A 27,394-nucleotide genomic window follows, 5' to 3' on the forward strand; every position below is an offset into this window, starting at 1 on the left:
ATGTGCCAAACATGATGTAAAGTTGTACAAGACAACTCCAAAAATTTGAAGGTTGAAAAGGTGCCAGGGAAAAACAAAAGAAATTTTAAACAAGAGGGGGTATAACAAAACCATAAGATCACCTGGGAGAAAGCTAAACAAAAATATTCAGCTAACTGCAAGGAAACACAGAAGTTAAGAGCTGATTGTTAAAAACTACAGAAAAAAGATGTCTTATTTCAGAAAGTAATTAAAGGGAGAAATAAAAGGAAAGAGGAAAAAGGTGGCAGCAAAAACATGTCCAAGGGAAGGCAAGAAGAATCTCAAGAGGGCAAGAACTTTTAGAGGTGTCAGCCACACAACAAAAAGACTAGAGTTAAACAAAGATAAATTTAAAATGAATAAGGAAAAGCAGAATCACGTAGATTTACAGACATGACTCATTGTTAAGATTACAATCTCAGAAGCTTAAGGTAAAAACAGACATTCCTTCGATACTTCCACCTACCACTTTGTCCATAATTTCAGCATAAGGAACAAGCTTCTTTACATTCCAGACATTGCCATCAAAAGGCATGAACTCAATAAATCGCACATTGATGGGCTTTTCCCTTGTCATTTCTACAAAGTCACAAATCTCATCATCATTTAGCCCACGCATGACAACACAATTGACCTGTTGCCACACCATGGTAAGGATCACAACAAAACAATCAGTACTTGACTAACAAACTGAAAAACTCAAAACCACAAATCAGAAAACAAACATTTTATAGCTACCGGAAACTAGTTATTTGTAATTTTAATTGCTTTATATCTACTACATTAAATACCAACAATATGCTAAAATGCTGTTATAACTTTAGTGGAAGGATAGTACCTTAACAGGATTATAACCAAGGTCAATGGCCACATCTATTGCTTCCAAAACTTTTGCATGCCCTTTGCGTCTAGTCAAGAACTCAAACTTTGCTGGAACTAGAGTATCCAAACTAATATTCAACAAGTTCAATCCAGCTGCTTTCAGATTTGGAAGCTTTTTTGCTAAAGTGAGACCATTTGTTGTCATTGCCAGGGTCTTCAGACCTTTTAGGCCAGTCAAGCGAACACATATATCTTGAATATCAGGCCTAATGGTTGGTTCTCCACCTGTCAACCTTATCTTGTCTACACCTGAAGCCACAAAAAGACTTGCCAAACGTATAATTTCATTTTGTGATAAAAGCTCTGGTTTGGGTGTAAGTTCTACACCTTCAGAAGGCATGCAATATTGGCACCTTAGGTTGCACCGCTCTGTCAAGGAGATCCTTAGATATGTATGCATCCTTCCAAATGAATCAACAAGCATATCCGAAACAATTGCATTTTCAGCAGATGATTCAGGCAATGGATTTTCTGCAGCAGTTGCCAATGACCTTTGGCTTGATCCCCCACTAAAATGGGATAGGAAAAAAGAATGCCAAGAAAGTGTATTCGCAGGTACTTGATATGAACATAATGACTGCATCACATCATCCTAATAGAAAGTTCAAAAACAAAACCCCTTCAGAAAAGGATAGAAACATGTCTTAAAATTTGCTATAAAATGTTTATACTGGTACCAAATCCTAGTTCCATCATATAATCTACAAAATTACAAAACTACAATATCATAATCTGCCGATAAAGGAGATACATAAATGCAAATTTTCTGTCAGCCCAGATGATTAGAAACAAAAATTGTGGGATGAGAACTCTATGAGGATCAATACAGGCTATGATTTGAGATTTCCAAATTCTGAACAATGCATCAACATCCTTAGTTCTAAATTATAATTCAGATGACCATCCATGAAGCATCAGTATTGCAGGAAAGTTCTGAACATCTTGAAAACAAAAAGAAAGAGCATAGTACTAAAACAAGATGGTAGGCAGTGGGGCATGTAAGCATCTTTTTCCCACGTTTAATTCTTGATCTCTACTATATATTATATAATAACAAATATTGTGATGGCAAGTGTGTTGGACTAAACTACACTAGCATGATTGACCGGTCAAAAAGAGAAGTGAACTTAAGCATTGAGTAAGTCATTGATGTGTTGTGATTGATTTGCAACCGGTTAACAAGAAGACTGAAGTGCTGCAAAAGTGCAACCACTGGTAGATTGGCATACCGGTCTCGACAAGGGAAAAGAAGATGAGAAGCCTACAGTAGGCAGGCAGACCTACAACCCGATGGTCGCAGCCTATTCACCATTGATGTGACTTAACCAAAGGTCTGAAAGCAACGTGACATGCACACAGAAGTGAAGTGGCGGATGCGATAGAAGAACGCAAGGACTCAGGTCAACAACTAGACTTACAGATGAACAAACAGGCCTACATGTATCAGCACCTATGGATAAATAGTCATGCGTATCTTGTGACTATGCTCACCATGCATTCCAAATTTCAAATTCATAATTTGAGCGGAATAATTTTAGGGTTTTTACCCATGAACAAGATGAGTGATTTAAGGACACCTAGACTTCATTTTTGAAGTTGTCATTGTTATTGTTGTTGTATTGAGCGGAGATTTAAGGAGGCAGACCAGAACAGTTGTGAACAAAGCGTAACAGCAAACCGGTGCACAAGCACGAAAAGAAGGAAGTAAATAGAGTAGTTCACCAAGTTAAGCTAGATCAGAGGATCTTCGATGAGTTATCAAAGAGGATCTACAAGGCTAGGTGTGCCAAACACTTAGATCAATTCTTTGGTCTGCTTTCTTACCATTGCAACTATTGTAAGCCCTTTGACAGAGCAGACTTGTAATAAATCTTTCAAATCCTCTAGCAAGGTATCTCTTAGAAAGAGATCAAAATCCTCAACCGAGGTGTTACATCCCAAATTTTTTACCTAATTTTAAACTTGTTCATAACCGTTGGATTTAAGAATTATTCTTTCATGATTATGTGAAATAGGTAGTTATTTATATACATTGTATTAACTGTTAATGAAGATGGTCATTAACCATTAACTGTTATTAGATGATTAGCAGTTGCTTGATTTAAAATAACGATTATTATGTTTATATGAAAATATTATGGAATTATTATTATGGTGAAAGTGTTTTCATGGGTGATTGCAGGAGAAGATGTAGAGGGGGGAAGCATTGCTAAACGGGATCATCGAAATGGGATGTTCACTTAGTTCAGTCATCAGGATCGGCAAGTATGACCTTAAACTTCCTTGGAAAGGACGCAACGACTTGATCATAGGGTACATTTTTGGGACTGCATGAGCTATTAAGAAAATAATCTAAGTTAACATAAAATAATCTAATTTAAAATATAAAACATACCTCAAGAGATTTTTAATTGATCTTCATCATATTATTATAATAAATACTTACGTACATATAGATATAAAAATGAAATGGCACCAATAAATTATAATAACGTAATTTAATGATGTCACCCCATTGATATAGTTACATGAACATATATGAGTATATATTATAATATTGAAAATTATAATCCTTCCGACTCTTATTTTCAACTTTTTATTTTATTTTTCTTTCCCTCTCTTTTCATAATCGATTTAATACTTGGAATTTTGAATCGGCTTTAATCTTTTGTAACCGAAAGAAGCCAAGGTGTCTTGATTGCTCTCCATTTATGGAAGACGTGAGAGACAGACGGGATCACCTTTTCCTTGGTGCCCGAACTTCTTCCTACCTTGCTACGTTTCAGATTTCCCTTGTCTCATCAACCAATTCAACCCCGCATTGTACATCTGCATCTTGCCATTGATACATCTGCGATCTGCCATTGAAACGTCTGCAATTACCTTTGATAGGTCTGCAATCTGCCATTGATACATCTGCAATTTACCTTTGTTAAAACCTTGTTCAATTTGTGTGATTTTCAACTCAGCCGAGCAAGTATTTCCGGCTAGGATACTGAGGATTAAGTGCTGAAGAAATGAGAGGGAGCCGATTAGATTGCAAGTTCCCCAGAGAATACATATCAGGTTATGAGTTACCTTTCTATGTTTTTGAATGCATATTCTACTGCAGCCGGCTAAGCTTAGCAGTCTTTTCCTCTATGACTGTGATTATACTATGCAATTTGTTGACTATTCCCTGAGAATTAGATTAAGGTTTTTTCTTTTAGCCTCATTATATCTAGAATCATCTTTAAAAGAAGTTGAGAAGTATCTCTTTCAAGTGAGTCTCAAATGTGTAAAAGCCTTCATGAAATTACTGATAGCAATAACAACTCTTATGCTGTCTCAAATTATGATAAAAGATATTAAGAGCAGATTGCTCATAACCTTTCCAAAACACCTAGGATTCACTGGCAATATAGCCATGATATGGTGAAGAGGTGTAAAAGAGCAAAGTGCTCATAATTTTAATGCACCTAAGACTCACTGGCCAGTAGTCATAAAATGGTGAAGAGGTGGAATAAATTTACAAGAAAACAAAAGAGAAATTAAACAAGAATACCTTAAATGAAATATATTTAATGGCTCATGTTCATCTCTATTATGAATCCTATTGTCAAGTCGAGCGGTGGTGATCGGGCCGTTGAACCAAATCGGAAATCCTTGGCCAAGGTAGCTATAGGCATGTTTGTCATCTAATGATCACTTGATGTCAGTAGTGTCAATTATGTAAGCATATCCATTTCATAATTGAGCGGACACTCAAAACACCAGGATGCTCAGGTGGCTAGACTGAAGAACATCCCAAGCCTGATCCCGAGGTAGGGAGGGTCATTTTAATTTGATAAAATGTGTGGGGATAAGTATGGTCCGAGGTTGGGAGGTTAGGCCTATGTCAATATTTCTCCTCTCACCAAAGCCGAGGCTTGCACAACCAACTAAAGATCCTCTGAAGATACTTGTATGTTCCTTTCCTTCTTTCTTTTCTTGTTAAGCATTTACTTTACTTGTATATAGTTATGCTAATTTATTTGTTAATCTCTTTATTTCAGTTGAACATGACTACAGTTATGAATAGTTAATCACTAATCTAGTTATTACAGTTGATTATGAATACAGTTATGCTAGTTAATTGTTAATCTATTTATTTCAATTGAATATGAATACAACAATGAACAGTTATTCGTTGATCTAGTTATTTCAATTGAATGTGATTTCAGTTATTTTCTGTTAATTGTTAAAAGTAGTTAATGTCATGTGAAAAGGATTCAATTATCTATATAAATGTTGGGAGTTTTAGTTTAAACCGTCTTTAATTTAAATATGAAAATCCGTTTGTTACATATGGTATTAGAGCGTTGGGTTCAACACTGAACCTAGGGCACACTACCTTCTATGTAAACCTGAAAAATTCTTAGATAATTGTACAAGATGCAAGTACGTAAAACACCCTACAAGAAGGCTCAACATCCCATCTTCCCCTATTTAATTAAAAACATGCCTAAATACAATTATACTCGCTACTCCATGCCCAAAGATAATGAAACTCTGAACCAGGCATTGCAACGAATGAAAAAAGAAAGAGTCAAGTGGACCCTTGCTAGTAAAGCAGCATATAGGAACAAGTAAATTCAAAACTAGAACACTCGACAGGGTAACTCTCTTTTGCATTTCCACAATTCCAGGATGGTGCGGGATATGTACCAATCTGAGCCAAAACTAAATGCTGAAAAGCAAGAATAAATATTCTGATGTAAACATCCTCAATAGAGGAGATTTTTGTAAATAAGCTGCTACAAGTGCAGCAGCAAAGTATTAAGTTAATCAATTAAATTTATTTAATTCCTCGCAAACTCTTTCTGTTGTGGAAATACTTGAATATGTATAAATTCAATAAATTGACACAAATTTTGTAAATTAACAGGTAAAACCAATAAACAAAATAAAATGAAGAGCAATGAAAATGTTGCAGATCATGGCATAATCCATGAAAATACTCAATCATCCAATGACTTGTTACTTCAGATTTGCAAGAAACGCAACTGAAGTTGGATAACATGGAAAAGAGAATGAATGAGAGGGCAGCCCAAATGGGGCATAACCAGGAGGAAACACAATCATCTCCTCCTTTTAGAACAGAGACAGAAGTCTCCGGATATAACTAGAGAACCTCTTCACCCATTCAAACTGAAAAACAAAAGAAACAAGAAATAGTGGCTGATCTGTCAGTAGATATTAACAAAATCAAACCACCCAAATTTCTCAGTTCTAAGTCCGGAGAGGATACAGAGGTTTGGTTAATTGAAATGGAACAGTATTTTGAAATTAGGAACTTTTTTGAAACCTCAAAAGCGGTTTGGGGAATATATCATTTTACTGAAGAAGCTACAACCTAGTGGGGAAACACCAAAGTTGAGCACAACATTAAAACCACTGAGATTACTTGGGAAAAGTTTGTAACCATTTTTAGAAATCGCTGGCTGCCCCAAACCTTTTATGATCAGAAACTTCTAGATTTCCAGAACTTGAAGCAAGGAGATATGACTGTACATAAGTACTGGGAGAAATTTACCCGACTGTTGAAGTATGTACCACCATATCAACAGGATATAAAACTGAAGGTGAGGAAATTCATTATGGATCTGAACAACAGAATAGGAGGAGCACTTGATGTTCTCACTCTTCGAACTATGAGGAAGCTCTAGAGAAGGTTGTTCGGCAAGAATACAAAATCAAGAAGATGACTTCATCCAAGACAATAAAAAGAAAACAAACTGGAATACAAAGGTCCTGATTCTAGATCTCAAAAAAGACAGTTTAAGGATTTCAAGTACAGCAAGCCAGAATCAAAAGAAAACGGAGTCAAGGATGTAAAAAATAATTTTGGTGCAAGTGAGAATATAAGAGTAATGAAAGGAAGAGACCACTTTCAGGATGCTACACTTGTGGAGGAGATCATTTTGCTAATAAATGCCCATCAAACCCAACACCAATTAGCTGCAACGACCACCTCTTCCATAACAACAGCAAGGTTATCAGCAAAGGATCCATGCAGCCCTGGACAATAGGCAAGCAGAACAACAAATAAGCCCGATTGAAACTCCAAGTAAGATCTACGAGAACCCTGTCTCCATTTTAATTGATACTGGAGCTTTTGAATGTTATTTATCACCTAAACTATAAGTAGATTTCCAAAGAGATCTAGTTTTATGGCAAAACCATGGACAATCGAATATGCAAACTAGTCAAGGGCTAAGGTAGAGCAGTGTCTATTTGAGGCTCAGGTTGATTTTCCAAATTTCTCAATGGAATTGAATTTGTACGTAGCCCCTCTTGGCTCTTACGACATTATCATAGGCATTAATTGGCTTAGTGAACATAAGGCCAAGGTGGATTGTCTTGCCAAAACTGTAAATTCTCTAGATGATCAAGGAAGGCCTACAATTATTATAGGGTTTAAACATGAAATTAAATAAATACAGATATCTGCCATGCAACTTAAGAAATATGGAAGAAAAGGTTGAGAGATCTTTGCAATCAGGGTTGAGGACATGAGAGAACCTAAAAACATCACATATGGAGATGACTACATTTTTTAAAATGGGGAAATCAGAGAAAAGTTAAAGGAATCTTTTGAAGAAAAATATACCTATCTAAAGAATTATCAAGACGTGTTTCCAGAAGAACTCCCTAGTCTACCACCTTCCCGAGCCTTTGATCTCACCATAGATTTGATACCAGGAGCGGAACCCATTTCTCGGGCACCATATCAAATGACTACCACAAAATTAAAGGAGTTGCGGATACAACTACAAGACATGTTAGACAAGAAACTGATCCGGCCCAATGTTTCACCATGGGGAGCCCCAGTGTTGTTTGTCAGGAAGGACGGAACCATGAGATTATGCATAGATTACAGAATGCTCAATAAGGTTACCATCAAGAATTGGTATCCACTTCCTAGAATAGATGATCTTTTTGATTAAATAAAGGGCGCGACAGTGTTTTCAAAAATTGATTTGAGGTCAAAATATCACCAACTTCATATCAAGGACGAAGATATTCACAAAACTACATTCAGAACTAGGTATGGACATTACGAATTTACAATGTTGCCATTTGGGTTAACCAATGCCCTAGCAACTTTTATGAACTTAATGAACAGCATATTTCAAGATTGTCTGGATAAGTTTGTGTTGGTCTTTATAGACGATATTCTAATCTATTCAAAGAACGAGGAAGAACATCAAAAACATTTGGAAAAAGTTTTGCAAAGGTTAAGAGAGCATAAATTATATGGAAAATTGTCTAAATGCGCTTTCTATCAAAACGAAATTCAGTATTTAGGGCACATTATATCAGCTCAGGGCATAGCCATAGATCCATCAAAAATTAAAGCAATTAAAGAATGGCCTATACCTAAAAACGTAACAGAAGTTAGAAGTTTTATGGGATTCGTAGGATTTTATAGGAAATTTGGCAAGAACTTCTCCAAGATAGCTTACCCAATTACATCACTTCAGAGAGAAGGAAAGAAACTTGTTTAGACAAAAAAAATGTCAATCAGCCTTTGAATACTTGAAGGAAAAGTTGACTACAACACCCATAATAAAAGTACCTGACCCACAAAAGCAATTTGTAGTTATAATAAATGCATCAAGAGAAGGTTTAGGAGGTGTGCTAATGCAAGACGAACAGGTCATTGCATATGAATCTAGGAAATTGAAAAATTATGAATAGAATTACACACCTCATGATCTGGAACTAGCAGTTGTTGTACATGCTCTTCAGATGTGGAGACATTATTTGATTGGAAAATGTTTTGAACTTCGATCCAATCATCACGGTCTAAAATATATCTTCACACTGTTACAAGATTCAAGAAGAGTTGGCAAATGAACGGATTTCCGGATGATTGATTGATTAACAGAGGAACAAATGTGTTCCTTATAAAGAATTACAAGGACGTTGTTTCTAAAAGAAACAACGTAGACTGAAGACGGAATTAGAAACAAAACTTGAGACAGGATAGGAAACATTCCTGTCTGGACTGAAGACGGACTACAGACAAGTAGTTAACTATTATAGAAAGTATAAGATATTATCTTAATACCCTCCCTTAATGGTCAACATACGGATGACGGAACATTTTGTGATAACTGAGACCCTCCCTGGATCTACAGAATGCTGAAACCAAGAAGCTTTGCCAGAAGAGTGCTATGACTCAAAATAAGTTGCAATTACAAAACTTCGTTTTTGTGGAAAAAACGGTAAAACCCAGAATCTCACGCAACCTTGCGTATTATAGACAACTTGAAATGATTTTTGAGGAGAAAATCAACAAACCCAGAGAAACAGAAACAAATTCAGAAGGTAAAAAATGCAGCTTTTCCTTGATCAGGACTTGGAGAAGTCGGACACTGCGTAACACCCAGAACAAGTTGATCGGTGTTTCGATATTCGAAGATTGCGATGATGCGCTGCTTCCAGGTTCCATAATTGCGACTATTGAATTTGGAATTATGCTTGAGCAAAATATTTGTCAGAGATGCCATGGCACGTTTTTCAATGAAAAACTGTGAAAATCTGTGAAGGCACGTTCTTCGAGGCAAAAATACGAAAGACCCAGAAGAATCAGAGAATGAACCAGAAGAGAGCTTGAAAAACCCAGAAGGAATCTTTTGTCGTTTTCTGGATCCGTTGGCTCGAAAATCGAGGTACAAAAATCTAGGCACCCAGAAAAAACGGACGACAGCCCAGTTGAGTTCTCAAAAAACCCACCAAGAATTTGCAAACAAAATATTTTTTCGACCCCAAAAATTAGGGTTTCGGAAAAAAACGGCCCTAGCTGAAAAAAGCTTGAAAAAACTTCAGATTTCTTGATAAAAAATGGCAGATTTTTCTTCAAGGATCGATGTGCATGGACAAATGGGGCTAGAGTGTGCTGAACAAACACAGGCAGACCCGAGTTTGGGAATTTCTGTAGGCCGAAAACCCTAAGCGGGTTTTAGAGAAATTCAACAGAAATAATTTTGAAAAAATTTAAACAAATAATTTCACGAAGAAATTATAAATTTTTTTGAAAAAATTTAAGTAATAGCTTTGATACCATGTTACAAGATTCAAGAAGAGTTGGCAAATGAACGGATTTTCAGATGATTGATTGATTAACAGAGGAACAAATGTGTTCCTTATAAAGAATTACAACGACGTTGTTTCTAAAAGAAACAACGTAGACTGAAGATGGAATTAGAAACAAAACTTGAGACAGGATAGGAAACATTCCTGTCTGGACTGAAGACGGACTACAGACAAGTAGTTGACTATTATAGAAAGTATAAGATATTATCTTAATACACACAACCAAATCTAAATGCTAGACAAAGAAGATGGTTGGAATTTTTAGCAAACCATGAATTCGACATAAGTTATATTAAAGGAAAAGAAAACAAAGTGGCAAATGCCCTAAGTAGGAGAAGACACATTTCTGCAATGGCTACTATAAACTTTAGATTAAGAGACCAGATTTTACATCTAGAACATGATGAGTTTTATGCAGAAATCAGCCTAGCTCTTATCAGGGTCCCACACGATTCTAAGTATTCGGAATTTAGTTTAGAAGAGGATGGATTGCTAAGATATCATAACAGGATATATGTACCCAACAACCCTGAACTCTGAAGGATGATTTTGGAAGAATCTCATTCAGCTCCATATTTAGGACACCCTGAGGTAACTAAAATGTTGTCTGATATAAAACCTCTATATTTTTGGAAAGGAATGAAAAGAGAGATAGCAGAATTTGTGGTAGGTTGTTTAGAATGCCAGAGCATAAAAGCAAAACATTAATACCCAACAAGCCTTTTGCACCCTAATGAGGTACCAGAGTGGAAATGGCAGATAATTTCCATGGACTTTGTGCAGGGATTACCTATGACACAAAATCGACACAATACCATTTTGGTAGTAGTAAATAGATTGACAAAAGTTGCTCATTTTATAGCAGGGAATCTAATTGATGGAGCACCAGAAATTGCTCATAAATTCATGAAAGAAATTTTCAGATTGCATGGAATCCCAAAGAAAATTATTTTAGACAAGGATACTAGGGTAACTTCCAGATTTTGGCAATCATTATTTTCAGCGTTGGGTACTAAACTAAACATTAGTTCAACTTATCATCCTGAGATAGACAGTCAGACAGAAAGAGTATACCAGGTATTAAAAGATCTTATGAGAGTATATTGTATGGATCGACAATACCAGTGGGAAACATATTTAACCTTGGTGGAATTTGCTTATAACAATTCCTATCAGTCCACCATTAAAATAGCTCCCTTTGAGGCTCTATATGGCTGCAAATGTAGAACTCCTGTGAGTTGGAATCACTTAGAAGACAAAATAATTGTTGGACCTAAAATGCTTAAGGAAATGGAAGAACAAATAATCTAGATTCGTCAAAGATTGAAGGAAGCTAATGACAGACAGAAAAGCTATGCAGATGCAAAAGTAACACCTAGAGAATTCTTAGTAGGAGAACATGTACTATTAAGGATAAATCCTCAGAAGAGTACTATCAAGTTTGGTAAGAATGTCAAGTTAGCCCCAAAGTATGTGGGACCCTTTGATATATTGGAAGTTGTAAATCCAAAAGCTTACAGAATTTCTTTACCACCAGCCCTTGCCAGGATGCATGACGTCTTCCATGTGTCATACCTTAAGAAATACATTACCCATCATGATCAAATAATTGATTGGAAACTATTACAGTGTGAGAACCAGGTGTGGTAGAAATAGAACCACTTAGAATACTTGAGGTGCGTAAGCTACGCTTACGAAATTGAGAGGTGACACAATGCAAGGTTCAGTGGGATCAGTATGCAGAGGATAATGCCACTTGGGAAGATTATCACAAAATTCTCCAAGAATACACTCATCTTTTCTCTTGAGTTAGAAACTGAACATTTCTTTTCTTTTCTTAAATTAAACTGATTAAGTATTGTTTAAAGTTTTGTTGTGATATTCATTGGGGACGATGAAAAATCTAAGGGGAAGGGTATGTTACATCCCAAATTTTTGACCTAATTTTAAACTTGTTCATAACCGTTGGATTTAACGAATTATTCTTTCATGATCATGTGAAATAGGTAGTTATTTATATATGTTGTATTAACTGTTAATGAAGATGGTTGTTAACCATTAACTATTATTAGATGATTAGCAGTTGTTTGATTTAAAATAACAATTATTATGTTTATATGAAAATATTATAGAATTATTATTATGACGAAAGTGTTTTCATGGGTGATTACAGGAGAAGATGTAGAAGGAGGAAGCATTGTTAAACGGGAACATCGGAATGGTATGTCCACTTAGTTCAGTCATCAAGATCGACAGGTATGACCTTAAACTTCCTTGGAAAGGACAGAACGACTTGATCACAAGATATATTTTTGGGACCACATGAGCTATTAAGAAAATAATCGAATTCAACATAAAATAATCTAAGTCAACATAAAATAATCTAATTTAAAATATAAAACATACCTCGAGATTTTTAATTGATCTTCATTATATTATTATCATAAATACTTACATACATACATATAAATATAAAAATGAAATGGCATCGATAAATTATAATAATGTAATTTAATGATGTCACCCCATTGATATTTTTACACGAACGTATATGAGTATATATTATAATATTGAAAATTATAATCCTTCCAACTCTTCTTTTCAATTTTTTATTTTATTTTTCTTTCCCTCTCTTTTTATAATCAATTTAATACTTGGAATTTTGAATTGGCTTTAATCTTTTGTAACCGAAGGAAGCCAAGGAGTCTTGATCGCTCTCCATATATGGAAGACGTGAGGGAGAGACAGGATCACCTTTTTCCTTGGTGCCCGAACTTCTTCCTACCTTGCTACATTTCAGATTTCCCTTGTTTCATTAACCAATTCGACCCTGCATTGTACATCTGCATCTTGCCATTGATACATCTGTGATCTGCCATTGAAATGGCTGCAGTTACCTTTGATACGTCTACAACCTGCCATTGATACATCTGCAATTTACCTTTGTTAAAACCTTGTTCAGTTTGTGTGGTTTTCAACTCAACCAAGCAAGTATTTCCTGCCAGGATACTGAGGATTAAGCGTTGAAGAAACGAGAGGGAGCCAATCAGATTGCAAGTTCCCCAAAGAATACATATCAGGTCATGAGTTACCTTTCTATGTTTTTGAATACATATTCTACTGCAGCCGGCTAAGCTTAGGAGTCTTTTCCTCTATGACTATGATTATATTATGCAATTTGCTGACTCTTCGCTAAGAATTATATGGAGTTTTTTTCTTTTATTCTCATTATATCCAGAATCATCTTTAAAAGAAATTGAGTAGTATCTCTTTAAAAGGAGTCTCAAATGTGTAAAAACCTTCATGAAGAAACTGATAACAATAACAAGTCTTATGCTGTCTCAAATTATGATAAAAGATATTATGAGCAGATTGCTCATAACCTTTCCAAAACACCTGGGATTCACCGGCAATATAGCCATGATATGATGAAGAGGCGTAAAAGAGCAGAGCGCTCATAATTTTAATGCACCTGGGACTCACCGGCCAGTAGCCATGAAATGGTGAAGAGGTGGAATAAATCTGCAAGAAAATAAAAGAGAAATCAGACAAGAACACCTTAAATGAAATATATTTAATAGCACATGCTCATCTCTATTATGAATCCCATTGTCAAGTCGAGCAGTGGTGATCAAGTCGGTGAACCCAATTGGAAATACTTGGCCAAGGTAGTTTATAGGCATGTTTGCCATCTAATGATCACTTGATATCAATAGCGCCAGTTATGCAAGCATGTCCATTTCATAACTGAGCGGACACTCAAAACACCAAGTTGCTCAAGTGGCTAGACTGAAGAACATCCCAAGTCCGATCTCGAGGTAGGGAGGTTCATTCTAATTTGATAGCATGTATGGGGATAAGTATGGTCCGAGGTTGAGAGGTTAAGCCTATGTCAATGCTTCTCTCACCAAAGCCTAGGCTTGCACAACCAACTAAAGATCCTTCGAAGATACTGGTATGTTTCTTTCCTTCTTTCTTTTCTTGTTAAGCATTTACTTTACTTGTATACAATTATGCTAGTTAATCGTTAATCTCTTTATTTCAGCTGAACATGAATACAGTTATGAATAGTTAATCATTAATCTAGTTATTACAATTGATCATGAATACAATTATGCTAGTTAAATGTTAATCTATTTATTTCAGCTAAATATGAATACAGTAGTGAATAGTTAATCGTTGATCTAGTTATTTCAATTATTTTCTGTTAATTGTTAAAAGCAATTAATGTCATGTGAAAAGGATTTGGTTATCTATATAAATGCTAGGAGTTTTAGTTTAAACCATCTTTAATTTAGATATGAAAATCCATTTGTTACACGAGGTAGCCTTAATAGGTTGTTATAATCCTAACAAATTATATGCATTCCTAACAGGATGAGTTCTCAAAAGGATCGGATGTAAGCCTTTAACAGGGTGCCCTTTTACTTGCAAGGAAAGGCTAGTGGATACATTACTCCTACTGTGGTTTTTATTCTCACCTAGAGGGTTTTCACGTAAAAATATGTGTCATTGATGTATGCATCTTTGTGTAATCTTGTATGGTTTTACTCGAACTAACGAGAATCAAAATCAGCAAGGCTGAATCGAATCACGAAACGGCCATGAATTGGAATTGAATTGGCCATGAATCGACAAATTTAAAAAACCCTTGAAACTTAAAGATTTTAACAATTTAAAACTTATTTCATGCACCCTTTATTGAATATAACTTAAACATACTATAACATCATCAAATAGAAGCTAACATACATAAACATGAAACATAAATGATAAATCCATCACATAAGTAACTATGTTATAGGTAAAATGTAAATTGTAGCTAAAGTAAATAGAAATCATAGGATCTTAATGAGTCAAATCATAGAATGTATGTAAGACAAAGATCCATAAGACATCAAATCATAAATGTAAGATAAAGATCCATGAAACGTATGTCTATCTGTATCTATAAACAAAATTTAAAAACAAGGCTCTAGCTCAAGCCTCATCATCATGCTCACTTTTTCGATTTTTCACAATTCACAAAGGTGATTTTGCTGATTTTTTGTAATCACTGATCTGGTCCAGTTCAAAAAAATCAGGAACCATGAATTGAATCGCCAAACCAGTGATTCAAGCAATTTAATGGTGATTCTTGTTACTATGGTTTTACTGCGTTACTTTTATCATTACCTTGATAGTGAAAGAGTTAGTAACAGAGTGTGTGTTTAAACTAGCTGCATTAACCGGTAGAATTTGTAGAATTGGGAATACTGATTCACCCCCCCTCTCAGTATCAGTTGGGACTAACAATTGGTATTAGAGCTCAAACCCCAATAGCCACAAGCCACACAGCTTGAGGGAAGATCAGATGACAACCATGAAATACAAGAAACAACTTGATGAAGCTGTTGACACTATTGAAGATTTAAAAGACAAGCTAAGAGAATCCTTACCCAAAAGAAAGAAGTTGATGAAGAAGTTGGGAGAAAGCCAAGAGCTGATAGAAAAATTTGAAGAGCAAAGCGGTTTTGAAGAATTGGAAGAAGTAATCTCATAACTAATGATTGAGAATGAGAAGTTAACCAAAAGGATCAACACCTTGAAAAAGGAACAAAAACATGCATGAATAAGAATGAGCAAAGCATAGGATGAAAAAGGAAACGCCATCCTAGCAAGAGATCAAGACTATGAGGAACTAAAAATGGCTCAGGAAGTGAAGCAACAACCTAAAGATCTACTAAAGGAAAAAGAAGATGAGATAGCACTAATGGAAGTAGAACATCGATACATCACACAAGAAAATAGTGTTCTACAAGAACACTATCATGAGAAGACTGAACAACTAGAAATTCTAAATGAAAAAGAAAAATAGCTGGAGAAACAAGTTCGTCAACTAATGGATGAACTGAAGAATACCAAAAAAGAAAGTGAAAGGCTGAAGAAGTCCAATGAAAACATCAGGAAGTTGGAAGAGAAGCTAAGGAATCGGAGAAAGACCGTTGAGACAGTTGGTCTAGGATTCGAAGGAATCAGCACAGCTAAGAAAGGTAAGTCCTCAAGAGCAGAAGACTCAAACTCCACAAAGAACAAAAGGACAAGGAAAAGTATGTCATCAAACAAACCTACTTGTTTTTGTTGTAGTAAAATAGCACACAAGTCAAATGTATGCTGATATAAGCAAGTAGTACCTGGTAGTCAACACGCCTATAGAGCCTACTGCAATATTTGTCACCGGTATGGACACAGTGTACATGAGTGCAGAGATCTTACAAATGAGGCAAGAGAAGACGGTTCTTGTTATCATTGTAACAAGTATGATCATAGTGTCAAAGATTGTAGATTGAAAGCTCAATCATATCAGTTGTCTCCAAAGTTGGAAAGACACGCTGAGAGTAAGTGTGAAAGATAGGTTTGCTTCACCTGTGGTAATGATGGTCATTTGGTATTCTATTGCAAGCTGAAGACAGGTCATATGAACAACATACAACATAGGATCTTGGAACAATACAAGGACATGCTACAGATGTCATAAGACAAGTCATATTGTCAAGGATTGTTGGATCAAAGTGTAAACCCAAACAACAACACAATGGCAATAAAAGAAAAGACAAGGCCATTGATATTGAGCAAATCGGCAAGGACTTTGTGAAAGTGTGGACCAAGAAAAGGTTGGAGGATACTAGGGTAAAGATTGGAGAAGTAGTAAGCTCACCGGCAAGTTGTGAGACTTCTCAATCAAGTTAAGCTAGTAAAGCTTAAGAGGGGTTAGGCAAACAAAGATGGTGTTGCACTGGTGCCCACATTCAAACCGATAAGTCACGACAAGTGATGCATTGAAAAGTGGTCATATGTTACCTAGAAGGTGAAGAAAGGTTGTCTCCAAAACTGACCGTTGGATGAACTGTCAAAAAACATTTATTGCACAATGGTATAGGTAGGTAAGAGGTAAGGTTACGTTAGGACCTCAATGTTACATTTCAGTCGAATTTATAAATATATATATATCATTTTGCAATTATCACTTTTGCAATCTTGAGATACAAAGATCTTTTATTCGCAAAGCCCTAGCTACCAAAAGAGCAATCTTTGTGTGAATCTGAGCGAGAAACTACTAATCACTTTGTAACCCTAGAACCAGTCTAGTGAAACAAATTGTGTGAAGAGAGATCATTTCAGCATTGAATCTTACAATAGCACAAGAACAATACAATGATCTATATGATATCGAATTGGTCGATGGACAGCAAATAGAACCACATGTTTACGAGCCAATCTTGCAAAGCGTAGATGAAAAGGACATGACGAGAGCTCTATCCTCACTCCCAAGCAATGTGTTGTTGATCGAAGACGTGAGTGACTATCTGAAAGCAAAGATAGTGGAACTAGGAGACAAGGAAATAAGATCTAAGTATGAAGAGTTCTACCACAACTATCAGTGGAAATCAGGTTATGAAGGCATGAGGGAAACAACCCTAGCCCGTGCAGTGGATATCCCTAATTTCTTCAGGAAGGAATGAGTAAGATTCAAGCTAAGAAGAGCGCATGATGAGTATATGTGGCTTGATAAGCCCTGCAAGATTGCGAAGGATGTGATTGGGAGAGTTATAGGGTTCCATGGAACTAGAGCTAAACTGACAATCAAGAAGCACAAACCAACTGAAGTGGCAAAGCTGACCAGATGCCATCACGATGGCAAAATGTGCTCACTAGATAATATTAAAGATGAGAAAGTGTAGTTTGCAGCAAGAGCGATTACACAGACTTTACCAGTCAAGCAAGATAAACAGCGTGCCTAGTGGAGCAATGTATGGAGTACACCAAATCATAAAGAAGAAAATCAAGCTCAACCTAAGCGGTTGACTACATAATCAGGTGATGGAGAATGCGAGAAAAAACAAAAGGGACACCAATGCACACATATTCAAGTATGGTGCTATATTTGCATGTATATTCTTCTACTTTAGGGTAGATTTTCCTAGATTTCAGTCATTCCAATGGAAGTCCATGAGCAAAATTATTGCTCAAATATCAAGCATGAACAACAGGTTAGGGAGCGGTGCCCCTGACTTGCTTGAAAAGTTCTTCAAGAAGTTTACTGAACCTAATTATGACTACAAAAGGAAAATATGTTTTCTAGCCAGCACTGACAAGTGCATACTCCAAGCGGTCGAACCACGAACTCATCGGTCGACCAAGTTCCCTTATAAAGTCGAAGAAAACTTGACTAGAGAACACATCAAATAGTTGTTGGTAATGCTTGTTGATCAGGAACAACAACGATTTGGAATAACCGAGGAGAAGATAAAGGAGCAAGCAAAGCTACAAGAGGCAATTACTCAAGATAAGGAGTAGAAGAAGGGCACAAGCAAGGCCAAGAAGAAGGCTGAGAAAGAAAAGAATGAAAAAGGAGATGAATGTCCACAAATAAGGTCTCAAGGTGAATCTTCACCTAAACCTGAACTTGACGAAGAAGCGATCGACAAGAAGACCCCTACTACCATTAAACCGCCAACGGTAGTGGCCTACAAGAGGAAAGCTTCAAAGAAAGATAAGAAACCCCCTATTCCACCAAAGGAAGAAGAATCAAAAGAAGAGACACAAATAGAAAGTTTCAAACCATTGAAGGAAGGTAAGAAGCTTACCTTGAAGAACATTATTGATGATATTGAAACTAATGGTAATTATAATACATTGAGGGAGAGATACCCTAAGCTTACTAAACTTGATAAAAATAAGATTATGAATGGTGTGTTGATAAGTCTAAGAGTATTCAATAGAACACCAACAAAGATTGATGCATTAGTTCCAAGCGAACTATACACCACAATCAGTTAAATATGGTCTAAAAGCATATTAAAATGTAATAATATGCTAGATGACGCTCTAGCCAAGATTAGAACAGATATGCAAGACAAGGATAGAAGTGGACTAGTAGAGTCGTTCGAGAAGGATTTTGATATGCCTGCAAATGTAGCTTTAATAACTATAGGTTTGAAGAGATATACATTTGCCAATGCAAAGAAATTTTGGATCAAACTACATGAACAAGAGGAGTCTTGCCTAAAGAAGAGGCAGATCAAAAACAAAAACCAAAGGTAGCCAAGGCTACCGATCCAACGATCGCAAAGAAGAAGACAATAGAACAACCTGTTGCACCTGCAAAACAAAGGACTCAGATCAATTAGGATCTAAATATGGAACGAAAAGAGAGTGGTGAGGTTTAGCAAGATCAACCCATCAAGGCACCACTAGAGGTGGAAGTGCGGAGAAAAGATGATACACAAGCTAGAGAAGCCAACCCAAAGATTATTGATGTCACCATGACAGACACAAGTCCAGAACCGACTGAGTAAGAAAAAAGTCAAGGTATGATCGTTGACAAGGATGAACAAGGAGAACAAGCTATAGAAGGGAAAGACACTAGAGAAGAAACTCAAGACCAACAATTGCCTTCTATGAAAGTTCTTGAAGATAAAACGGGTCAAGCAACACAGTCAGAAGAACTAGTAAAGGAGACAAAGCATGAGCAAAGGCGAGTCGACAAGCCACATCTCAACGAGAAAGGACTCCAACTGAGAATATACCATTTGGGACACCATCTAGAGGACAAAGGAATGTCAAGAAACCTGAAAAGGTTAAAGAGAAAAGGAAAAGACATTTAGAGGAATCTGGAAAAAGAAAGAAGAGCAGAGGGAGATAGGAATCCCCAAAACTAGTAGAGTCATCAACTTCAGAGGATGAGGATGAACTCTATGACGCAAATGCAGCCGAAGCTGCAAGAATGCAAGAACTCAAAGAGAGAGTAGAAGGAATGGGCAAGCGTGTGAGTAAGATAAACACCAAGGAGTTGAACAAGTATGCAAGGCTCACAAAAAGGCATAAATTGATGAAGCTGAATAGCAAGAGATATGAAAGGACAAATACACTGGCGAAGCCCTGGTATATATTCAAGCAACTCGCACCAAAAGCCCAATATGATAAAGATGACAATCTGATCAATCAGATTCAAGTGCTAGTAGATGATCTCTACGACAAAATAGGAAAGGTAATGCAGATACTTGAGCAAAAGGCTCCAACATCAAATCTGGACAAGCAAAAATGCTTTGTTCAAGACAGGAAAGGGGAACTGACAGTCCTAAGGAATATATTATTTAAGACCAGTACCTCCATTTGTACTATTTGCCGCAAATATATTATTCTTCACTTTCATCCGCTCCAAAGTGCTTGCCTTGTCATGTGTATCCTTTTGTACCTCATCGCTTTCTCAATCTCCTCTCTAGCCTCTCATATCTCTGCTTCTCAGTACAGGGATCAGGGTACGTGGCGTGTTTAGCTTGGTTCTAAGTGACGGAAAGAACTTTTTCTTCCTCAATGTTGAGAAGGTTAACGCCAAGTGCTTGCCTTGTCATGTGTATCCTTTCATACCTACATCGCTTTCTCAATCTCCTCTCTAGCCTCTCATAACCTCTGCTTCTCAGTACAAGGATCGGGGTACGCGGCATGTTTAGCTTGTTTCTAAGTGACGGAAAGAACTTTTTCTTCCTCAATGTTGAGAATGTTAACACCAGGTTTCAGACAATTAGCATCCTTACTATCTCCAGGGCCGCACCATCTACACAACTTTTGTGGTGTGTCACCCTTCTAGCAGTCTCGAGCAAAGTGACCCCAGTGGTTGCACACCCGACACTAGATTATAGTTCATCCCTTAGAATCATATTGTATTTGGCTCCTGTTGCTATTGTCATTATTTTATCTCCCTCCATGTCAATTATTTCGGAAGTTGACAAATGATGCATTATTGTTTATTTGTTGTGTGGTGTTTGTTGCCTTGGAGTTAAACAATTGTTCTTCTGTAAAGAGCACTTGTTGGCTCCTTGTCTTCATGTTGTATGAACATTCCTTAGTGGAATGACCCATAACCTGGCATATGTTGAAAAAAGCTTTTCTCGGCTACGAAACCTTCATGTGCCCATTCTCCTTACACTCCATACACCATAGTTCTCCCTCATCACTTTGTCCTACAGTCCCCTTCATCGCTTTAAATCCCTTCATCACCTGTTCTATATCACTTTAGAGAGCCTATACCTTCTTATTCAACTCGTCATCGCTATTGCTCTCTCCGAATGAATCATCACTCTCCAATCAGAACTTACTCTTCTTCTTCAAAGTTTTGTCTTCACTCTTGAGGTTCATGGCTCTATCATAGGCGTGCACATACGACGTGGGCAGCACTAGCATCATTTTCTTCCTCGGGGAAGGCTTTAGTCCCTCCACAAACCATCTCTTTTTCAATTCATCGGTCAGCTAGCTCTCCATCTTCCCAAGAAACTCTTTAAGCCTTTGATTATATGCTCTTATTGCTTCCTTCTTTTGCACTATAGATTTTGGCAACTATTTCGTTGTCGTCCTAAATTAATCGGAATTCAACTTGTAATTCCTTCCTCAGGTTATCCTGTGTCCTTTTTTTTCGCCTTATCCATATCAAAGTACCAATCACCAGCAAATTTTTTGTCCAAATGGTTTTGTAGGTCCGACAATGCCTTATGGGATCTTCCTTCCTGTCACCAGCACATTTTGGTAGTTTTTGCTTTTGCAATGACATGTTTCTATTTTTGCTATCTTCGGTTGGTTGTACTCCCAAATTGGTTGGGTTGGATCCTAACGGGTTGTGTTGACTACCGTGAGGTGTCCCTCTAGCACTCCTCATTGCACCAGTGTCCTCAACTTTCCTGGCCTCTTCTTCCCCCTTCCTTTCGGCTTCCCTTGCCTCACTACGTGGTGGAAGGGTTAAACTCCCTAATCAACTCGTTGTCTCCTCTATCAAGTCGCCATTACCTACTTGGCGTTGTCTATCATACTCCAAGCGGTATCCTTCCCTACCGTATAGTTCTCCTTGGGCTTCTACACCTCTAGCGATACCAACTTGGTTTCCTTCCACCAACCCTTTTGGTAGTCTTTCGGCAAGTGTCTTCAACCGTCTCCTTCATTCAGCCTATTATTGTAGTGATAAAGTCCTTTGAATAGCCTCACCCTTGTCTATACATTCTTTTCTACCTTTATCTTTGTTTAATAGGTTTGGCATGTATTCTTCTCATGTATGGAATTGAAACAAAACATGACTTAAACAAGAACATTGTTATTCATTTATTATTTGTATATAATATATGTCACTATATAGACATAATCATAACATTGTATTCTCCTTTATTCCTATTTCCCTCTTTGGGTTTACTTTATGTTTCCCTTACAACAGCTTTCATCTCTCTCTTCTTCCTCCCTTTGGCATTCCACCCTTCAACGGTAGTAGTCCTAGAGAACTTGTCGTTGGTTATCCCGATTGATTTCCTCGTGTCCGTTCTAAAGTGCGAGGAATGTCTATGCCAACAACCTAGGGAGATGGGACATCAAATGGTGTATGACCGGACTTACCCCGAAGGCACTCCACACTACACTTTGACATTTTTTCTCGTGTGGTCTCCCTTCACTCCACGGTAAAGCTAGTTTAATGCATGATATTGAACAAGAGTTCTAGAAAATATAAGTATATGCAAAGCAACATCAAAGAACCACCATGTATTCCATTAATATAAGTTAACGTTTACATCAAGTGAACAACAATGATACCAATGATACTGATAATGCTAATGATGCCCTCTTCCATCCGAGCGAGTGTACATATAACCTTTGGGGGGTGCGACGTGAACCATCATGACCATAACTACCTACCCCTCGGCCACTCTAATGACCAACGACATAATTAATATTAACAACAATTTAGACAACACATAGCATTATACCTGACAACAATGCTTTTATTCATAATGATGGCCTAAAAAATATCAAATACTCATGAATGTAACTTGGAAATTAACTTGTTTGCAAGATAATCGAAGGAGAATTTAGATAACAAAATGGTTTTATGTAACCTAAATTTGTGCCTTGTGTGTAAAGGACTTTATCTAGTTAGTTTTCAAATTAAAGAACCACATAATATCTTAATTTATACTATATAGAACCTGCTACTACCTGCTAAAGATATAATTGCTATGTATGATGTTAATGTGCAAATCAAAAAAGCATGGCATGTAGTTTTTTTATGTATCTTATGTGATCTAATATGGAGGTATACATATAATGCATGTGGTATATCCATGCCTATGTGTATGTATATATAGAGAGGGGATGGGGAAGAGTATACAAAAACAAAGATAATTTGTTTTCAGAAATTGGGAAAGGATATCAACAATTAACTCACAGATGTTGAGTAGAATGGCCAGTTGCAAATTTTAGGCAATGTCAACCTCCAAGATCGAGCATACAATCTTAAATATCCTAGCTTCGCTCCATTCATTTTGATAGCCTGTTAATAGTATCCAATTAGAAATTATTTGTATAAATATAGCGGTAAATAATTTCATAATCTACTAAATAGTCCCTCTGTGTGAATATTCAATGGCATGCAGAGTGCATTAATTCAACAAACCTAATAACTACTTTGCTTAGATTAGCAACAACTTTACTCATTTTAGCAGTCTCGTGTCTATTAGCTAAGCTAAGAGAAAATGCATAGCAATTGCAATCCCTGCCAACTATAATAAGATTGTCATTCTACTAATACCCCCATTCATTTACTAAAGCAAGTCACAATAATGGTGTATTTACATGTTGCATGTATCCTTTCTCTAAGAGCTCTAAAAAAGTATTTTCCTACCTCTTGCTTCCTTGCATTAACTAAGTCTTCTACAAAATATTAACCTATTTAGTTCCACTTCAACTTGGTTATCAATTTCTCATTAAGGTGGCAAGCTATTACAGAAAACATAACTATATTAATCAAATAAATGTTTCAATTTCACTTTTACATGGGATCTTGGTTCTTTATCTACCCTCTCCTAGATGAATACAACATAGGAAAGATTTTGTTTTCCAACTGGTCCTATGACATGAATGTGAGATATTGCAGGTCTTTGGACTAGTTCAGTTCATCCCTGTGACCATAAAGCTTGATCTCTTTCTCCTTTACAAATCCAAGGACATAGACTCTACCTTTTACTTGACATATCATATCATTCTTATAAATGTACTTATAGCCAATGCACATCTTCATACCTATCTTCTTGAATCAAAATCTAGGTAAGCACTATACTATTTGATTTCTTGCTTCATTTATCTTGTCTTGATTTTGAGTTCAATTACATAAGTTAAAGCTGGTGGAATATTAGGACTTCACTTCTAGGGAAAAGCCTTTGATATGAAATTATGAGAACATTGTTAAAGTAATTATTAATGTTTCTATGATGGTCATTTAGTTAGAATCTTTCCTCTTTACAGTTAGTTCTTATTTAGAATGTTTCTTTTTGGACTTCCGTTTCTGTTTTAGAAACTTTGCATGTCATCTCTATTTAAGGAGTATTCCTCTCCTTTGTTTATATTTGAACATCAATCGATTATCATTTCATGTTTTCAAAGCCCATAGGTTAATTTTTAGTTTCAATAATTGGAATTTACTTCCAAAAGTCTTTAAAAAAAATTGTGAGATCCTAAAAAATTCTTCAAGATATTTTACCCTTCTTTATAAATCCAAAAAAAATTCAAAGAACTCAGATTAAGGGTTTTCTGAGTTAACGATTTCTCAGATCAAGGGTTTCTAAAGGAGTTTTTTTAGGGTTTTTTTTTAATGAATACTTCTGACATTTTTTTCTAAAAAATTGTGTGAAGTTTTTTTGTTAATAGGTTTTTACTGCTTGATGAAGGGCTTTGGCCGCGGTGAAAGAAATTTTCAGTTCTTAGGTGTTTTTCATGATTCTTTAAAAAATTGTGTTTTCTAAATCATGGAGTGTTTTCTGATTTTTTTCAAAAAAAATCATGAAGGGCTTTCTGATTTTTTTCACAAAAATGTCATGGAGGGGCTTCTAATTTTTTTCCGCAAAAATAAAGAAAGTCAAAAACGCAGAGGGTTTTTTTTTTTTCCAGAAAAAATCATGGAGTGGTTTTTTGCCCACAAAAATCGAGGATTATTTATATTTTTCTACAAAAAAAATCATGAAAGGTTTCTGATTTTTTCCACAAAAAATCATTCAGGGTTTACTATTTTTTCATGAAAGGTTTTCTGATTTTTTTCCACAACATTCATTGTAAGGTTTTGCGTGAATTTCCCAAAGAATGTGGTATTTTGTGGGGTTTGTATGATTTTTTTCACAAAAATCGTAGTTTATTGCAGATGATCTTTGGGTTGTACCTCGCTAATGTGTTCTGCAAAAAAATTGACTATTTTTTACAATATTATAGGTGTTTAGTGGTTACTATCGGCATTTTTTTTCAAAAATGTGTTCTTCCAGGACTGCTAAGTTTTTTGAGCAATTGATCTTGATTTTCGTATCTCTGGATAGTGGGAGGGATAGCTTTGTTACCCAAATTCATGTTGGATATTATAGACTTGGTCATATCCAGAAGTTTTGCATCACAAGGAGGGTCTCAGCAGCAAGCTCATGTCGAGAGCGTTCTTAAGAGAAGGAAGCAGCCTTCTATGTATTCACGGTCAAATGACTTGCACATTATGGCAATCTTTTGTTGGGTAGGTAGTAGTGATGGAACTCTAATTTTTTGAGTTTCCATTTTTAAATATATGGAATATAATAGTGGTTTGCATTTTATAGGCCATATATATATGGAACTGTAAATAAAAGAAAGCAATGCACAAATAATTGGGTTGAAAATCAATATTTCCATTCACAGTCATATCATTATTGAGCATGAATGTTACATCCTTTATTACTACTGTACAAATCAGAACACAAGGAAATTAAAGGGTTCCTTGGCTTCACACATATGCACTATCAATTCCTGGAGACTTGAAGACTTCTCAATACCTTCCCAAATTACAGATTGACATACAAATAGTTTCTGAACAATGTTGTGGTTGCAGATTATAATCTGGAAAATGAAATGGACAGAAACAGAAATGTTTAGCACTCTCCTATCCTAAGCTGAGACAGAAGTACACATTCAGCTCTCTACACAACTATGGAAAAACATCGAAAGTCTAAACATTTGGAACCCAAGGATATATTGCTCCCTTTAGAAAGATGTAATCATGGCAAACACATATCATATATCAAGTGAGCAGAACTCTTTTGGAGAATCATTCATCCAATGCCTGATGAAAGACAAAAGGAACAGCTGGAAGATTTGATGGCATAGTCTGAAGAAACGATACAGAATATAGATTCCAGTCAACCTCCAAATTCATAAGAAGTATCATGGGACTAATGAAAATACAAGATATATACCTAAGAGACTCTTATTAACCATCACGTATGGGTGCAGTTCAGAATGAATAACGATGCTAAGGTTTGAATTCGGGTGTCAAATACTCCAGACAGAACGGACTTGTGGAGGTATGGAGCGCATGATGATGATGTCTTCACACCTTATCGATTGCAATTTAAAGCCACAGGTGCGGGGAAATACACTAAAACCGATCTCTGACTGTCAGTTGTATATTGCCGTCATTGAGAGGAAAGACGGAAGATTCAAACGGTGGCATCTCCACCATACACAGATATTAATAGGAATACATAACCCAGATGGAGACACCATGTACCCACGTCAAACTTGTCAACGCCACCAAATATGCACAAAGCGAATAAAGGTATTGGAAGGATCTTTGAGAACAAGTTTTCCAAGTTTCCATCGATCAGTCATGACCATATGGTGATAAAATAGCATTCACGTTAAGTTAGGAATTAACGGAGAATACAGACTTAAAGAAATTTTGGTAATTGCGAGATATTCAGGATTGTGAAAGAATTCAGGAGTTAATCAATGGCAATTTGAAACATAAGCCAAAGTATAATGTTTAGGAAAGGGATGTAATTATTGATTATTTTAAGACATAATTACTATTAAAGGAAATGTGATTTACTTTTGAAAAGAGATGACATTTAATTTAAAGGGTCACACTTCTTTAGTTTTCAAGATATAAATAGACCATCATTTACAAGAGAAGTAGATAAAGACACATTCAACATTGAACATTCATATTTTGAAAAAAGTATTTTATATTACTTGTACGGAGGGATGAGGATTTTAATATGACTTTGTAATATAAATTCAATTATTTTATTTTAATAATAAAATAAAAAGTCCTTTGTTTATTTCTAAATGGCATGGAGAATTAAACTGCAGATGAATCGTCTTTTGTAATTATTTTTCAAAATTCTATACATAATTTAAATATCAGATAAATGGACAAGGTCATTTAGCATATTAAATGTGATCATCATAGATATAGCGAAATATCGAATTGTTTCCGTATCTATGTCCAATTTGTCTCCCTACCAGAAGAGTTAGAGTTCAATCTGGACTAATTTAAGATTGCATA

The 27,394-nt window shown here is 36.0% G+C and overlaps 1 protein-coding gene across 25 annotated transcripts in view; it reads right to left on the minus strand.

The window, feature by feature from the left end:
* Positions 1-27,394, minus strand: part of CNX2 (cofactor of nitrate reductase and xanthine dehydrogenase 2) — a 130,160-nt gene that overhangs the window by 79,449 nt on the left and 23,317 nt on the right. For 17 of the 25 annotated variants that reach the window (XR_016362270.1, XR_016362269.1, XR_016362274.1 and 14 more), the window contains 3 exons: positions 23,267-23,371; positions 860-1,495; positions 488-655 (listed from right to left, as the gene is read on the minus strand). Coding sequence is in view for 17 of the 25 variants with exons in the window: in XM_089819964.1 (XP_089676090.1) it covers positions 488-655; positions 860-1,495; positions 23,267-23,362 (900 nt within the window). In the remaining 8 variants the exon portion in view is untranslated. Of the gene's footprint in view, positions 1-487; positions 656-859; positions 1,496-23,266; positions 23,372-26,300; positions 26,742-27,394 lie in introns of those variants that run through there. The other 8 variants (XM_089819971.1, XM_089819969.1, XM_089819970.1 and 5 more) reach the window with 4 other exon arrangements.

This window comes from Cupressus sempervirens, chromosome 3 (assembly GCF_028749045.1).
Source record: "Cupressus sempervirens isolate cs-2001-9-10 chromosome 3, ASM2874904v1, whole genome shotgun sequence".
NCBI classification, from domain to species: Eukaryota; Viridiplantae; Streptophyta; class Pinopsida; order Cupressales; family Cupressaceae; genus Cupressus; species Cupressus sempervirens.